This window comes from Haliotis asinina, chromosome 15, assembly GCF_037392515.1.
Source record: "Haliotis asinina isolate JCU_RB_2024 chromosome 15, JCU_Hal_asi_v2, whole genome shotgun sequence".
In the NCBI taxonomy this organism is placed as follows: domain Eukaryota; kingdom Metazoa; phylum Mollusca; class Gastropoda; order Lepetellida; family Haliotidae; genus Haliotis; species Haliotis asinina.
In genome coordinates this window covers 44,495,787-44,513,977 of record NC_090294.1, presented here as the reverse complement: position 1 = coordinate 44,513,977, position 18,191 = coordinate 44,495,787, and the positions used below count along the sequence as shown (strand labels likewise).

At 38.4% G+C, this 18,191-nt stretch overlaps 2 protein-coding genes across 3 annotated transcripts in view; one reads left to right on the top strand and one right to left on the bottom strand.

Moving 5' to 3' along the window:
• LOC137265266 (BCL2/adenovirus E1B 19 kDa protein-interacting protein 3-like) overlaps positions 1-7,524 on the top strand; it is a 42,741-nt gene extending 35,217 nt beyond the window's left edge. Inside the window, exons 5-7 of the mRNA XM_067800620.1 lie at positions 105-263; positions 572-7,193; positions 7,289-7,524. Of these exons, the coding sequence (XP_067656721.1) occupies positions 105-263; positions 572-635 (223 nt within the window). The 3' untranslated portion in view covers positions 636-7,193; positions 7,289-7,524. The remainder of the gene's footprint in view (positions 1-104; positions 264-571; positions 7,194-7,288) is intronic.
• A 1,842-nt stretch (positions 7,525-9,366) lies between these two features.
• Positions 9,367-17,200, bottom strand: LOC137265412 (uncharacterized). 2 transcript variants are annotated; one of them, XR_010954931.1, is made up of 3 exons: positions 17,091-17,200; positions 12,596-14,402; positions 11,968-12,556 (listed from the first exon to the last, which is right to left on the bottom strand). XR_010954931.1 is itself a non-coding variant. In XM_067800809.1 (2 exons), exon 2 carries the CDS (start codon positions 14,361-14,363, stop codon positions 12,906-12,908), a length of 1,458 nt encoding a protein of 485 aa, XP_067656910.1. In that variant the 5' UTR covers positions 14,364-14,402; positions 17,091-17,200; the 3' UTR covers positions 9,367-12,905. The 2 variants fall into 2 exon arrangements, 1 of the variants encoding a protein (XP_067656910.1); XM_067800809.1 differs by having other exon boundaries at positions 9,367-14,402.
• Between the last annotated feature and the right edge of the window lie 991 nt (positions 17,201-18,191).

The following is an 18,191-nucleotide window of genomic DNA, read 5'->3' as shown; positions in this document are numbered from 1 at the left end:
ACTGGTGTGTAGAGAAATCTCTGATCTGAATAGAGTCCATGAGTAGGATAGCTGTAAGACATGTAAGATGCTCGGATCAGTTTCTCATGACGTTCATGTTGCAGGGACTGGAACGGTAAGTTCCGCCATCCGACAGCGAAGCCCCGCAGACACATGATGAGCATGAGGAACACAAAGGTGATGAAGAAAGGCGTGTTTAACTTGGAGAACCTTCCCACACTCCTACTGACCCACGCAGCAACCTTCTTCCTAGGGGCTGCCGTGTAAGTACAACACTGGAGGAGGATGTGGTGGTGGTGGTGGTTGATGATGATGATGATGATGATGATGATGATGATGATGACGACGACAACGGTGGTGGATGATGATGATGATGATGATGATGATGATGATGATGATGATGATGATGATGATGACAACGGTGGTGGTGGTGGTGGTGGTTGATGATGATGATGATGATGATGACAGCAATTAGTAGCTGTGATCATATAAATAATGTAGCTACGACATTGTTGCGAAAGTAAAAACGCAGTTCTACTTGTTCTTATCTCTCTCTGTTGTTTTCTTTCAGAATGTTCATGTATATCAAAAAGTACTGTCATCTGGCTGTGATTGCTCCTCCCACAATGGACTGATTGCTCCTCCTACTCTGGACTGATTGACGATGACTGACAGGTGTCAAAATACACATCTGGTCTCAGCTTGGCCCCAGTGCATGCAGAGAAAGACATTTCCAAGCAACAAAATTCAACACAAATCCTGGTGCAGACTGAGACAAGACAGTCTTACCCTTGTACTGAGAATATCAAGATGTAACAAAACGACATTTTTATAACTTATAATGTGTGTAGCAACTGTGAAACATTGATATTTAGCTGTAATTGTTTAATGCTGTTCAAGCATTTGTCATTGTACCAGTGGTAATGTCCTTTCAAGGGGAATTTGTTGGTTAGGTGTTAAAGTTCTTATGAAAATATTTTTTATGATGTGAAGATAAGGGAAATTAGATTTTAATTAATATTGTTAACTTTCCAGTTCTTTTGTTTTGTTTATGGCATTCACATTGATATTGAATATGTCAGCAAACATAATTGATTTATTTGTTTTTTGCTTTGGTTCATGTCAGCAGAATCTTAACTATTTCTTGGGTCATACATATTTAAAAAATGAGTGTATTTTCATGAAACAGGGAACTTTCATTTCCCTATTGTCAAATGCTAAGATTTCATTGTACTTAAATGTTGAAATAAATAGTTTAAATAGCTCTTATTATCTGTATAATTGCATTATTCCAGTATCAATGATTTGATGTTTAACTGTTTTTATCATCGGGACCAGAAGGTCCAAACTGCAAATGGCTGCCCTCCAGCCTTTGTCTGCAGAAGACAAAACATTATCACCATGACACATAGGCAGACTCAGACCGAAGTGCACGCCTCCCTTTTTGAAGAACATTGAACATTTGTACATTATCGGTACAAACTGTGAATTAATAACAACCAGTTACAAACCTTCAGGTGATATTTGTTTACTGAAATGTTGATACCATTTTCAACATATTCCCAGGATTATTTGCATACATCTTATGCTAATAGTTCAACAGTGAAGCTTTAAGTTCATACCTCTTGCAAGTGTTGTATCTACACTGCATAGCAAACACACTCAAAAGTTTACTGTAGTTTGGCGTGTGATTTAGCTCACTGTATGGTGTGTGTGTTTGAACATATAACACTTGTTTTATATATGATTGCCTCAGATTCTATATCTGTGCGACGCCTATGCCTGTAAAGCTGTAAAGAATTATTGTCAGTGATTTAAAGACATGCTATTGTATCCACAGAACATTTTGTCTAGGTGGTTATAATTGATGGTTCAAATCTGATACAGTGATTTGTTTATCAATGGAATTAGACTAGAGTTTAATTCATTTAAGATTCCTGTGCTGTACAAACACATGTACGTAGGGTAGCCTAGTGGTTAAAGCATTTGCTTATCTCATTGAAGAACTGGCTTTAATTCCACATAAGGGTACAATACCAAGCTTATATTTAGTGTCCTCCGCCATGATATTGCTTGAATATTGCTAAGAGCGGTATAGAGCTAAAACCCACTCTCTCTCACTGACTTTTGGAAACATCAAACTCACTTGTGAGCTGCGTAACTCCTCACATGTGAGCTGCAGAACTCCTTTGCTGAACTTTCTCACGCATGTTTACTTGATTTTTGTGTGCTTGAAACATTAGGAATCAGACTTGCTAATATGGTGAAAAACATGTCAGTTTTCGGTACAATCTAGTTTATAATGTTCTTATTATTCATGAGTTGTATTTTGAGACAGCTAGCGTGTGGTTAGAATCACTGTCCCCTGGGACATTTTGCTGCAACCACTTGTCTTTCAATACAAGCTTCATATTTGCCAATTGACCATGATACAACACAAGGAATATTACAACACCATTGTGATGATTAATCCTCATGTTATAAATATTCATATTTTCATCATTACTTGTTGCAGTAGTCATTTACCATACTGTTGCATGAAGTCTTCATAAATGGAAGTAAGGGAAATTTAAATAATAATTATAATAAAGTTCATTGTATTAATTACTGAAATTTATCATGCATATTACATAATTTTACGTCTGGTTTGAATTTTGTCTTTGACATTTCAGTGTATTGTTTGGTGGAAGTCATTTTCCTTGTCAGTTTGGAAATTGTATTCTTTTCAAATCGCCTGTCTAACCAGGTGCTTTTGCATGGAAGGGTGGTAACTCTAAACTAATCTACACCTGGCATTAAAGTTGTAATTAATTTGAAGGGATTGACATGCATTTTAATGAGAATGGCAGTATTAATGAGAAGCAACATGTACACGTCTGCCTCCAGCTAGCCCAGGGATTTGTCAAAGCTGCAAGTTTTCAATGTATTGGTGACTGTTTAGATTTGTTTTCAAGTGTTGATTGTTATGTATGATGTTAAACTATGAACTAGCTTAGTGTTGTATTTAGTCATTTGGGAATTGTGTAAATGTAGCTTTATATGATTAAATGTAGGTTTACTAAAATCACTGTTTTCTTAAACGTTGGTACGTTGTCAGGCCTGATCCTGTTTGCAAGCTGTTACCATGGTTACACAAGTGATTCTCAGACTGATAATTCACCCTAATTGCTTTCATGTAAACCTTGTTAGAGCCATACATTGCCATGAGTGGATAGATACATAGACTAACACTTTGTCTGTTAAATTAACCCTTTTTTCCTCCCAAAAGTAATTTCTTTGTGTTATGTGTTTTCTGCTATTGGATTCAAGAAACCTAGACATGTTTCAATTAGATCTGAATTTGCCAAAGCAACTGATTTCCAGGTTGTAGGTACTCACTATTTTGGAGTTGCTTTTGTTGGAAAATATTGTTTCTGTATTTTCATTTTTATCTGTTAAGTGTTTAATGTAGTCCTTTGCTTTTTTTCAAAGTGCTATCTTTGCATCTAAGAGAAATCAGCATTTTGTCAACCTCAAGTCTAAACAGTGCTACTTCCACTTTTTATCAATAATCAGTTTTTAATTCACAATTAATGTGTAGCTTTACCTTTTTGTGTTCTAGATTATCGAAGCTTTTGGTGTTTTTAATTTTTATTAGCAGTATCCAAGACTTTTTCTCAGTGTGTTTATTTGTGTAAGTATTACAGTGGTCTGTAAATATGTTGGTCTTTAATCACAAAAGTGTTTTAACAATGACTTGTTTAATCTCATCTTAGAATTTATTAACAGATTTTATTCACTGAAGTTGTCTTTTCCATAGTCATGGGTGTTAAAATGTAAAATAGTTTCATCAAAATCCTTCATATGTGCAAAATGGAAACAAACTGGTTGTAAATGTTTGTTCAGATGAACATGAATTGACTAATACCTCATTAAAGAGGTATCAACGAAATTCTAGAACTAAACTGCAATGTAGATCTGAAATACATATATGTTTGGATCCCTCTCCAACCAGTACGAAGCATATGCCTTCTCTGACAATCAGCTGTCAAACAATTAGTCATTGGTGTCATTTGTAATTTGACAGTTTCCATGGTTGTGTATTGTTTCTATACGGACAGATTTTAAAGGACATGAGTATTTTAAAAATGTGGCTTCATAAATATTTATTAGATGTTATGTATAAGAACATTTTGGGGAGATGATATTATTTAGTAAATACAAATTTAGAATTGTCTTTCAACAATACAAAATAAAAAATAAAGTTCAGTGTGACATCTCTTTGACATTAGCTGAAGAAGATGGCCTCTGATTATGATGTTAAATGAGGGTTTCGAGAAAGCCACATTTTTATGAGGTTCATTTTACCGGTGATTCAGTTACATGGTTTGACAGGGGTAGCGTGCAGTAAGACATTTGTCGAAAACTAACACTGGTGGGATTTGCATTTACAAATTCAGATATACTCTGGTATTAGTTCAATATGAAATTATGAAATGCCGAACAAATATTATTTTCCCAGACTGGATTTGACTTTTTGCAATACTACTGGACTGTGTATTAGGGCTGCAACGATTTCCCCAGACCTTGATTTGATCTTTTGATATTTGACCCTTGATTCGATCATTTTCAATTCTTCACACAAGCCAAAACATCAGTTTCAATTAAGTCTCAGATTTCAAGTGAGTTGGCCTTTTAGGGTGAAATTCATCATCAAGTTGGCAGTGTCTACCAACAGTTCTCATTGGATGGTTAGCCCAGCCTCAAACCAGTCACATTTCAACTTATTTCTGCACTCAAAACTGAAGGAACTTGAGTCAAAATTATGTTGCTGTGTGGAAATAATTTAAATAGGTATTCAAATATTGAATCGAAATAGTGATAATGGTCATTGAAAATCAAAACTTCTGTTTCAGATTTGATTTTCAATGAATCAAACCAAATTGTTGCGGCCCTACTGTTTATCACATACAATTTAGAGTTAATATAAGGTAACAATATTTGAACTGAACATGAATTGAACTTCACAATGTCAGTTTATGCTCTTAAGGTCCGTGTACTAAGAGCTTTACTACAAGAGTTCCTTATTGTCATGGTCAGTGATTGATCTGTCTGGTGCCTGTGATGGGCTATTTAATTGGTGCTGAGCAAGTCTGTCACAAAGGTGTTAGGCATGGGAGCGGTTTATTGCGTGTACGCACAATTTATATTCCTATGTCATGATTGTGCTAAATTCATTCCCAACTATTTTCATGAAGCCATTATGCTGTCCGTAAACCATCCTTAATTACCCAGTGTACATCTCTATTCTTTAAATCAGTTTAATATATATTCTGAAACAGTTTCTTACCATTGCATTGTATTCAGCTATATTCTAAAGGCATGATGCTAAAAATACCTATCCAGTCACGTTACGGTACTCTCAAGCAGGAAGAATATGTTGACAATGACGTCTTTTCCGAAACAAAATTTGTGGACATGACGAAAAGGATATTTCAGCCTACAATCTTTGATAGAGTCCCTGTGGCTTGAAGAGACCTTCTGTTTATGGCGATTTGTTGTGAGTCTGGGTTTTCTCTGAGTTGGGTGATGATATCCAATCTTAGATCATTCTTGCCATGATGTTCTGAATTAAAATTAAGTGCAACAGGCTTGTCGCTCTTGTGGGTGATATCATTGTAGTGTTCTGTTAACCTGATTCTGAAGCATCTTTTAGTTTCACCAGCATATTGTTTCTTGCAGCGTTTGCTAGTGAGAAAGTATACTACATTCCGAGATAGGCGAGTGTAGTTTCTTTTTTGAATACCTTTTTTTTGTGACTGAACTTATGACTTGTGAAGTGTCACTGTTTAATAGTAAATTGCAAAGTTTGCAGTTAACTGTCACACACGCTATCAACAAAGTTGACAATTTGGCCACTGAGTTTGTGGTCATTGTCTGGGATAGGTCAGATTGGCTCTGACTAAGTGATCCTTGAGGGTTTTATTCCTATGGTAGGCGCCAATATGTGGTGATTTAAACATGGCTCAACAGATGTCTGAGCCACTAAGTAAATGCCAATGTTTTTTGACAATGGCATTGAGTTCTGTGTTCATCGGATTATAGTCACAAACTATAACCAATCTGTTGTTTTGGGATGGTTCTCTGATTTTAGCACAGAGCAGAGTTTCTGTCTTCTGAGCTGGACCAGTTTTTACTTTGTTGTATATATTTTTTGGGATAACCTCATTTGAGGTAATAGTTGAGGTTGGGGCTATATTTCTCATATTCCTCTGGTGTTGAAAAAATGCATTTCAGTCTAAGGAACTGACTGAAAGGATATTTCAGTTTAACACGTCTGGGATGACATGATATATACAACAGATATGAGTGCATGTTGGTGGGTTTACAATAAAGCATGACTTCCAGTTTATTGAGTTCTTTATTGTATGATACCCATGTGTCCAGAAACTAAACTTTGTCACTAGCAATTCAGCTGTGAATTTAATAGCTTAGTGTGAAGTATTAAGGTAGTTGAGGAAGGATTCTAGGTCTTGTTGCCCTAGTGTCCATATCATAGATATTTTATCAATAAACCATACACAGGTGTAAGGTTTTTCTGTGTACTGTGCAAGAAGTTTTTCTTCTAGGTCACTCATAAATATATCAGCATAAGGGGGCACTCATTTTGTTCCCGTTGCAGTTCTGCCAGCTTGGAGGTAGTGAGTACCTTTAAGGATTAAGTTGAAGGACTGTTCTGAGGAGATTAAGAATGCCTATTGGGCATGGGACTAGCCAATCAGCATTACACTGCCTAATCACTTGGGCAAATGATTGTAGTCCTTCACCATTTGGGATAGCAGATTCCGACTAAACCTGCTATAGTCTTTGACAAAATGTTTGATGAGTTCATCTACAAAATAGCTGATGTTTTCAGTGGGCATGTTGTTCCTGCTAATGCTGAGAATTGTCCCGCTGCAAATAAGGCATTTATTGATTTTAGGAAGAAGGTAAAATCTACATGCATGACAGTTGGTGGGGAGAAGTTCCACAACTTGTTTACATATTTCCTCCTTCAGGTAAAGATTAGTGAGATATTAACTGATTTCAGCGCTGAATGACACGATGGGATCATTATGTTTATGTATTAAAATAGAGAAATATATACTACTCAAATGAAGTTAAGAAACAACCTGTTTGTTTCATATGACCACACTGTTATCACATGAAGTGAAGTGTAGAGTTACAAAAAAATTCAGTTGTGTTAAATCTTTTGAGTAGTATATAATACTCTGGGTTATTAAGGATGTCTGTTAATCGGTCTTACAAGGACGAGCCTCTGTAAGACCTAAATAAACCACAGTTTGCAACAAAGTAGCCAGGGGTTGTGGGATGGCATACTGTTGATCAAGGGGTGTCACTTTGTGATCAGCAACTTCCAGGGAGGCGGTTTGTCACGATTGTGCATGCATCTTTAACTGCAGGTTTTCCTTGCAACGTGTGTTCTTTCAATAATGTATATGTTTCTTGTATTTGTATTTGGACAAATAAAAAATGGTTAACTTGGACATTCGAAACTTTTGACGACAGGCCAACTGGTTTTCACATGTAAAATCAAAAGTGTGTAATAAAAATGTCCTAGTCAGCGAGTGAGTGTTTGTGGTCTGTATACTGCACTTACAGTGAGTTGAACTTGGAGCCATGTTTATAACGCCTGCAGCAATATCATGACAGGGACACCAGAAGTGACCTTCACCTCTCATGCAAATGAGAAAACTATGATTTTGAACTATCCTGGAATCCTTTGCCTTGGTGAAGACGAAACAAGATGAAATCTGGGATTCAAACCCATTCAGCCCCTAAACTGAGGTGAGTGAGAGTTTTACCCCACTATTAGCAATATTCCAGCAATATCATGGCGAGGTAAACCAGAAATAGGCTTCACATATTGTAGTCATGTGTGGAATACAACCTGGGTCTTTGGCATATTTTGGATCATATTTACAGAAAGAAGTGTCAGTATGAGAGCTGAAGATTGTTACACATATATTGCAGACGTTCTCTCTGAAGTTTAAAAGGAACACAAAATATCAGAGGAAGCCAACCTTTGCAGTGAAAATCACTTTCAACTCAGTGGGCTAACTGGAGTATAACCAGCAACCTTTCAAAACAGAACTGCTTTAATCCCTTGGAATGTCAACAAAGCCACCATTGGTTTTTACAAGCCAATATATTCGTAACATTTAATGTGCAAAGAGTATTGACATTACAGATTATCTCTCCATGGACTGCTTTCAAACAGCCTTGGGGAATTGTTTTGGTATTTGTATAGAAATGGTCAAGGTTACACTTCCTGAATAAGGACAAATGCCTTAATCATTAAACTGTACTTTGTTCACCTACCGTAAGACTGGACCTTGCCTTGATCAACATGTCAGATCAGACCATGAGACAGGGAAGGTATTCCAGTTTTGTAAAGGACAATGGTTTTTTACATAGTAGCTGGAACGTTTCAATGAGTACTGAGATGACGGAAACCTTTCACACATTCTGCTTGTATTCAAGATGACACATTAAAGTCATGCAGAGTATGGGTGATATTGTTCATTGTTTCAGCCATGAGTGAGTGAGTTAGTTTAGTTTTATGTCACTTTTACCAATTTTCCAGCAATATCACAGCAATGGACACCAGAAATAGGCTTCACATATTGTACCCATGTGGGGAATCGAACCCAGGTTTACTGCATGACGAACAAATGCTCTAACCACTTTGATACCCAACCCAACCCCCTGTTTCAGTCAAAAAAGCAATGCTGTCTGGTTTGACATCTGTCTTTAGAGCTGTGGTAAATAGGTCCAGAGTCCTGAGTAAATATGACAGAACAGAGGTTAGGTCACATGAAATGGAGTTTAACGTCTTGATCAAGTTAATAGTATTTACAGTGATGTGTGTGAATGCACACAAGTGGATGGTTGCAGATAACATATCTCAGTTTAATCAAGGAAACCCTTCTTCAACACATGACTCCCTGCTGACCAGTGTCATGAATAGTACCAGGCAGGGCACCAGTAATTAGCTTCTCGGACCATCTTTCTATGGTGCTTCTATGCATAAGGACTGAACTACTAACTTGCTAACAGGCAGATGTTCTGTCTACTGAACACATCCTGGGTGCTAGGGTAGAAAGTGTTCGCTCGTAAAACTGAAGATCCAGGTTCGATTCCCAATGGGTAAAATATGTGATACCCATTTCTGGTGTCACCGGCTATGATATTGCAGGAATATTGGTAAAGGCGGCGTAAAACCATACTCACTCATTCAGATGCGTCCTGAAGACACTGGTACCCAGATGGAACAGCTTTAAGAGGTCAGCAGTCTCATCATGACATTCACAACAACACACCATGCATCAATAAGTGATTTTTATTCTCAAAATTCACGATCCAATAATTTTGGGTTGGATTTCCATATCAGGGCTTACTCATCTCTCTCACAAGAGAAAATCTTCTAGACAAATTTGAAATTTTCTCCATCACATTCATCTAGATTTGTGCTCGGGCAAAGTGCCATGCACTCTAGAGGAGATACAGTCATATGACTGTAAGATGAATTAAAGATGGGTACCTTTCAGATCCATGTTGGATGTCCCTGTATTATATTAGGAGGCAATGTAAAAATCAGCATCAAGTAAAATACCGTCACTGCCTTGATCTTGGTACCATAAAGAAGTCCTCTTCAGAAGACATTTACAGAAGCAGTCCCTATGGATTTTCACTTGTCTCTGGATAATGGTCTAGTGGTAGTTTCTAACAATGTGTAATATGACATCATCAAAGATTCTTAGTCATTATTCTTTGTGATGATCAAGGGGTTGTCTCCTCTAGAAATGACTGCAAATTCACAATGATATACAAATGTATACAGTAACCATTCTTCAACTAACGTGGTTCAAAAATAACATATCCTGGCAAATATTTGCCCCAAATTCTAAATTCTAATATTATACATTCTTTAAACAAATAAACAGTTCAGAGTCAAATTTTGGAATTCTGAGAAAGCAAATATACGTGAGTTCAGATGAAAAAAAAAAGAACAAAAATACAAGAAGAAATATTCAATGCAACTAAACTTTACCTATAGAGGAATTCTCTCACTTTTTTCAATAACAGCTGGAAAACAGAAATCAGGTGTAAAATTAACCTGCAACATTTCAAATTTTTAATAGCATTGTCAGCACAGTTTAGAATCATTTTCCCCTAAATGTTAAGGACACTGTGGTAATGAACACCCGAGGAAATTTTCAACACATTTGGTTTTTTCATAGCAAGTTTGCAACTTATATAAGTTAAAAACCATGCTATATGTAATATCATTAATGTGCCAAGACATGATTGGTTGACCATAGTGAAGTGAAATAATCCAATGCTCTTTAACGTCTTTGAGGAGCAGACACGCTAAATATCGACAGCAAACCATGACATGATATATTTGTGCACAATCCATACTGTTAAGCTACACTGACGTACAATCAAACATGTCATCAAACCTTCCCCTGATAAAAAAAAACATACTTCAGTTTTGCATTTTGATTTAAGTTTGAAATTTGAAAAAAATGCATTTCCCAAATTTTACTGAAATCAATATTAAATTGAAACTTAGTAGACAATCCAGGGCCATAGACAGACCAAGGGGGCAGCTGCCCCCCTACCCCTTCCCCAGAATTTATTCGCAGATTTCATTTTATGCCTCAAAGGACTGACATAACATTCTTCTAGCGTTTGTAGTGCCCCCTTATTAAGAAAAGTTAACTACGGCCCTGCAATCTTTGGTAGACAGGTAACGAATGTTAGCTGGATTTTTGTGTTGTTGTGTGCATGTTGAGTTCTCAAACAGATGTTTGAATAAAAACTCAGGTCCTTTTTGAGAAATCAGGATCTGTAAATCCAAAGCAATGAGTCATCAAGTCTGATCACTCAATCATTGAGTCACCAAGTCAGAGTTACCTCTCAAAACTAGAACATATTGCAGGGTATCACTGTGTAGGTTACACTTACAATCAACCTAATAACACATGGTAAGGTCACCTAGAATTAATATACATTATACATGTGCAAACACAAATATCACTCCTACAGATTTGGCAAATTTCAACAAATACACTATCTGAATAAAATATACAACAATGCCTGTTGTAAAGAATATACATCCTTTCCTTCATGTCATGAAGGACACAACAACTCAGAGAGGTATCAAAGTGTGAAAACCTTACTCAATCTATTTATTTTTATATCGAACTGCGATCTATAGAGGTGAACATCTGGTCTAGAAAAATATATCACACTTTTTTAGCAAACTTCCTATTCTTTGTAACAATGTTTCACAGTCTCTTCTTTCCCCTCTTTCCCCTTGAAATCTTCTTGGAACGATTCATCAGATTGTCATCATAAATATTTTTTCAGGATCTTGCTGACCTTTTTACAACCTTATTGAACCAGTCGGCTAACAAAAACAGTGATGGCTGTCCAGCAACCATGGCAACCATTCTTAAAATATATCACAATTGTTTTTAGGTCCTTTACATTTTGTTCATGCCAACCACAACACAGACACAAAGATAGAATGAGAGATGTACTCAACACACAGATAGCACTGAATCAATGGATTTTAGGTATGGAACCCTGAAAACAATATATTCTTTCAGCATGCAACAGTAACCATGGGAACACAGAACACCAGTTGACCAGGGCAATGACAGGTGATTATCTTGTCACCTGCACAGCCCCTTGGCAAGCTGAACAGCACTATGGCAACCTGCATCACTCCATGGAAACCTGTACACATCCATGGAAACCTGAAGGGCAATATGGAAACCTGCCTGGTGTATTGTAAACCTAATGGACTCCAGGGAAACCTGGCTGCTATATACAGTAGTCTTAATTTTATGTTATCAAGACAGTTCACAACATGAGACACAAGTTGTGTTTAGCCATCTTTCGAATCTTTCTTCATTTCTCTAAAAATATACATGATGATGTACACGAACAACAAGCTCAATAATGTTCATTTCAAACAGGCAAAGAGAGGGGATCATGAGTCTGTGAAAAAATGTACAACTCCATGGAAACATGCATGAAACCATGGACACAGGAATCTGTCTCCATGGGAACCTACAAGAAGCCACGGAAATCTGCATCAGACTTCATGGGAACCTGCAAGATGACACACACACACACACACACACACACACACACACAATCCACCATGAACACCTGCAAGGCACCATCATGTCATGGACATCTTCATGACACAATGGGCTCCTGGATGACTCCACAGACACCTTCATGACACTATGGGCACTTGCATGACTCCACAGACACCTTCATGACACCATGGGCACCTACATGACTCCAAAGACACCCTCATGACACTATGGGCACTTGCATGACTCCACAGACACCTTCATGACACTATGGGCACCTGCATGACTCCACAGACACCTTCATGACACTATGGGCACTTGCATGACTTCACAGACACCTTCATGACACTATGGGCACCTGGATGACTCTACAGACACCTTCATGACACTATGGGCACCTGCATGACTCCAAGACACCCTCATGACACTATGGGCACTTGCATGACTCCACAGACACCTTCATGACACTATGGGCACCTGCATGACTCCACAGACACCTTCATGACACTATGGGCACTTGCATGACTCCACAGACACCTTCATGACACTATGGGCACTTGCATGACTCCAAAGACACCCTCATGACACCATGGGCACTTGCATGATACCATGGGCTTCCACATGACACCTTTGGCAACTGCATGACACCATGGACACCTGTATGACACCATAGACACCTTTGGCAACTATATGGCACCATGGATACCTTATGAATCAATGGGCACCCATATGACACCATGGACACATTTAGAGACTTGACGGGTGAAGCCTCAACTGGAGTTCAGTGATTCTCCTCTTGAGGACATCCCGGGAGTTCTGAAATTCCACATCTTTAGTGATAGAGTTAGCATAACCAGCCTCCTTCAGGTGACATTCTAAATGATAGAAGAAGTTCTTCATGGACCAAGGATGAAAGTCCTCCCCGTTACTCTTCTTTACCCACTGGAGGAACTCACACAACATGCCATCCAGCTGTGAGGCCGGAATAGTGTTGATGGGTATCACCTCCTGGCCCTTGAAGCGGAGGAAGTTCTCAAACTGACGCACAGCATATCTCCAGTTCTGTTTCACACGATATGTTGGATTTCCTCTCCTCTTGCGAGACCACCTGCAAGGTGTGCTGATCAAGTCATGCACCTGGTAGTTCGTACCAAGACCAAACAGAGACTGCTGTGCAGCGGCTGTGTGACCTTCACCCCAATCCATGTCTGCACCCTCCAGCCTGGAGTCATCCATATGTCCTCTTCCAATGACATTCTGGAAAGGAAAGGATGCATTTTGTGTTGCACTGGAAGTTGGCAGCAAACCATTTGTTCTGGAGGTCATGAACATTCCTGGTCTCAACATATTAACAGGCATTGCATTTGAAACTGAACTTGTGGCCGTTGCTGATGGTGAAAATATGGTGGATATTGGTGGCACGTGATACTGTCTGTCTTGAGTTTCCGACCTGTTCATCCTGTTTGAGATTACTGACTGATTTGAATGTTTCTGTAAAGACATTTTTGCATTGCTGACAATATTTATTCTTTCTTTCAACTGTTGGGCTCCAAGAGAAGTCAGCCAGGATCCTCGGTTACCCTGGCTACACATCCCAGAACTGCTTTGTATAAGCTCATCTTCACAAACTTCCTGTTTGATTTCAATACTTTCATCATGGTCATCTGACTCTGCTTTGACCTGTTGATGCCCTTCACCATCCGGACCTGCAGTGTCAGGAGGCTCTGTGTGTGTCGGTTCAGTAGCGTCAATTCTTCGCAGCATGCTCGCCTCCTGCCTCACACTCTCATTCACATCTCGGCTTGGGAACACAGACTCCATGATTCTCTGCCTGGGGGCATACTGTGGTCTGACACAGTCTTCCTTCTGCTGTGTCTCCTCGCTGCCACATCGGTGTTGAGTCACACATCCATCTCTCGGAGTATTCTCCTTATCTTGTGCATCTGTCAATGTCATTTGAGGGGCACTCTTAACAGCTCCCTGAACTGTCTTCAGCACCTTGGTACAGAAGCTTTCACTGACCGTCTGCCCCTGTTTCTGAATCAGCTCACTGAGAACGTACCGCTCCTTCTTGCTGTTGTCAATGTCAAGACATATGTAACCACTGACCTCCACGACCTCGTCAAAGGGTAAGTAGGACTTGCACAAAAGCTGGAGATGTTCCAAGAAAGAGTTGAAGAACTTTGCTGAATGCTGTGTTTCCATGGCTCTTGATCCTCTCTATTGTTCTTCAGTATGGAAAACCTGCAACAATAGAAACATCTTTTATGCATCACAAACATGTTGACATGCCATTATCAAGAATCAGTACAGGGCAATTGTGAGAGGTGAGAGAGCAAAGGGAGGTAACTCTTACTGCCTAGGGTTTCACTAGGTCTGACTGATACCAACAACAGATCAGGTGCATTTTGAAAATGCAAACTACATACAATATTTTTTTCAGTTCATTACTTTGATTTTAAAAATTTATCAATACTGTCTTATCAAGTCCACATCATTAAGATAAATGGACTCATTTGTGACCAACTCATGTTATTCTGGGACAATCGGAATAGCGACTCCTGTCCCTCTCAAAGGATTTCATATTGATGTACCAACATCAGAACTACTTCAAACAGGAACAGTAACTCTATGCCTCTTTGATTCTAATGGTTTTTAATATTGCCGGATTACTTGTACATTGCATTGTTGTTTCTGTTTTTGCTTATTCATATTCAAGAATACACCTCCTTGATACAACTCAAAAAAGAGAGAAACATATTTCTTAAGGACATATTCTGACATAATTATCACCAGATAATGGGAGTTGTTTTACTGAATATGGAAAAGAAATTTCTTTAAAAAAAAAAACAAACAAAAAACTACAGTTAAATCTCAGAGCAGAAACTCTAAAGATGACTTTAAAATATTTTTCGTACTGAACATTTGTGTAACCTTGCTGTCAAACCTCATGTGGAATTCGGTGAAAATCATATGAATGACCAAAATTAGTCAGACTATAATATTCCCAGAGATGTGAAATAATTGCCCAGAGTATAAGATTAATGTTGATCATTTACACAGATAATAGTATTGTTTTCAAACATCCAGCGATTTATAATTACATTTCCTAAAAACTGTTGGAAGGCATGTTCGATCACCACAACAAGCCAGCAAGATCATCAGAACATACGCTCAGTTGGACCAGTGAGAGCTGTTATGTCAACAAACACACATGCGTGTCAGTCGCATAATTCTTATCAAAACCTTCACATTAGACAGTACAAGTCTGTTAGTTATGTTCTTAGTACTTTCTATATAATGATATCTATATTTATTATTATTATCAATAATAACCATAACACAATGCCATAAACAATTTAAGCAGTCAGGATTATTTTTATCGAAGCACCACATCCATTACATGCGTTCTGATAGGCGTGTTATATTTTCGCACATAACAGGCATTGAGTGCAGGACAAGTCTTCTAAGAGGTAATCGAAAAGGGTGAGTGGTGATGATATGAAGTGGACTGTTTCAGTCACATAGTGACAGGGAGTATGGAGCATCTGTACAAGATCAGAATATCAGTGGGTTGATCATCAAGTTGTGTCATAAACAGTAAACATGGTACTTGTTGCTACCCTGCCTGGCAGAAGCATGGTTAGCTTGGTCAGTATAGTGTGTCTGATTGGAGTATCCAACTGTGACAGGACCAAAGACCTGCATTCCCTCCCTTCTCTCCACTCCTCCTTCCACACACATGTGCATGATGAAAATATTAACCTCAAAATTATATAATCCTGCACTCTCATTTTTCTGTTAGTGGTATCCAATCAACTCTGGACAGTAACTCTGCTTACGAGCCCATCGGCAAAGACCAAAGTGAAAACATGACCAGAAGGCTATTGTACTTTATCACCTCCAAAAGAAATACTGTTCAGGGCCCCGTTTCACAAGACTCTCGTAAGCTTAAGATCTCGTAACCTTTCTTGTAGCATTTGCACCTCCTATCTTACAGTATACCAGGTACAAATGCTAAGAGAAGAGTTACGAGACCTTAGGCTTACGAGAGTTTTGTGAAACAGGGCCCTGGATGCCAATCTACAAAGATGCCATTGATCTATTGATGCCACAAGGGTTGCATCTACACTCAAACCATACATTTCATAATTTGCTTGTTTCTCTTAGAAGGAACTGATGCCTAAAATCTATCTGTAATAAAATGAGCGAGTGTGGTTGTACGAAAAGTGCAGATATATTCAAGCAACATCAAAGCAGTTGACACAAGCAGATGGCTCTACACACTGTACACATTAACCAAACCTTGGTCTTGTGCATGACTAGCTAACGCTCTAACCATTGCGCTATCCCATCCTATTTGATGATATAAAAAATTTGTGTCAGTGAGTGAGTCAGCTGGGTGTAACACTACATTAAAATGTCCTGCAGTTAAGTAAAATCACAGCATGTAATCTTCTTATTACGCTAATATTTGTATAGCGCCAATATCTGCCTTTTGAGGGCACCACAGACAAACAGATCCCATTTGACACTGTTATTACAAACTACATGCTAAATAACCTTAAAAGGTGATATTAACAATGTACAAGTCCTGGGACTATACGTTGTTTATTCCTCTTTACTGATCCCAGTGCCTCCTTCAGTTCAGTTCACTCATCTGTTGTCTATTCTGATCTTTACAAATCATCGTTAAATATGGTAAATACGGTAGCTTTCAGGAACTCAAGCTTTTTCTACGACTGCGATACTACAACCCGACTTAGTTTCGAGACTCTATGACAGGCCACGCCAACCAAACTCAAACATAAATCTAAATAATTATCTTCGCGCTTTGTCCTAAACTTCAAACTGTCAGTGATTTATTCCCATGCATCGATGTCAATTATTAATTAATATTGTCCAACTGTACACAGTTACAAAGCCAATCACCTGTTAATGCAGCGTCATGTCATCATTGCATACGATTACTGGCGTTCATTATCCGTATTTACTGTCATTGATATCAAAACGTGTGTACAAAGAGGCGCAACTCTTTGCCAAAACAGCTGCCGAAGGAATAAACTACATACCTACAACTACCAACACTGAAATATCTCACACTTCGCGCTCTACTGAGAGATCCAAACTAAATACCCTTTTACCGATGTTTTATTATTTATGTATTTGTTTTTCTTTCAACACACATGACAAGCATGTAATGCTTTAGATATGCATGTCTCTTTAACACATATATCTATAACCGTGACAATCCACAGTTTTCAAGAAATTTAGTTTGTTTTAAAGCGTGAGTATATAACAGAAAGGAATGCTAGAAAAATACATATAAGCATTGTAGACTTCATAGAATATACTTGTTTGAGATTCTGCAAGAGCGAGAGCAGAGCTAGCACAGTCGTCTTCGAACAATTGGTGTCAAAATAGCAATCTCTCCCTCTGTTCGTCGTACAAATGCTTGATGAAGATTGAGTTACAGACATATTGGAATGTGGGTATTGTCATATTCTTATGTGTAGGAACGGCAGGTTCTCGGTGCGATACGACTAGATGGAATCGGTAAAACTTGAGTTATATACAGTTTTTTTTTACCATATGCCGAGTATAGTTACTACAACATCGAGTCTTACCCCAGTCTCCCCGAGGGCGGGACGTAATCTATTTGTTGATCGTGTACGAGATTTTACGATCGTTTCTAGAGAACCCGATTTTGCACTTAGGGCATATCAAGGCAAACGACTTTGATAAATATTGACAACACTGAATTTGCAAGTGTAGGCCCACAAAAACCTACTTTGGTTCGAAGAATATAGTTAAGATTGAGTATTGACGAGAGAGAGAGAGAGAGAGAGAGTGAGAGAGAGAGAGAGTGAGAGAGAGTGAGAGAGAGAGAGTGAGAGAGAGAGAGAGAGTGAGAGAGAGTGAGAGAGAGTGAGAGAGAGAGAGTGAGAGAGAGTGAGAGAGAGAGTGAGAGAGAGAGTGAGAGAGAGAGAGTGAGAGAGAGAGTGAGAGAGAGAGTGAGAGAGAGAGAGAGTG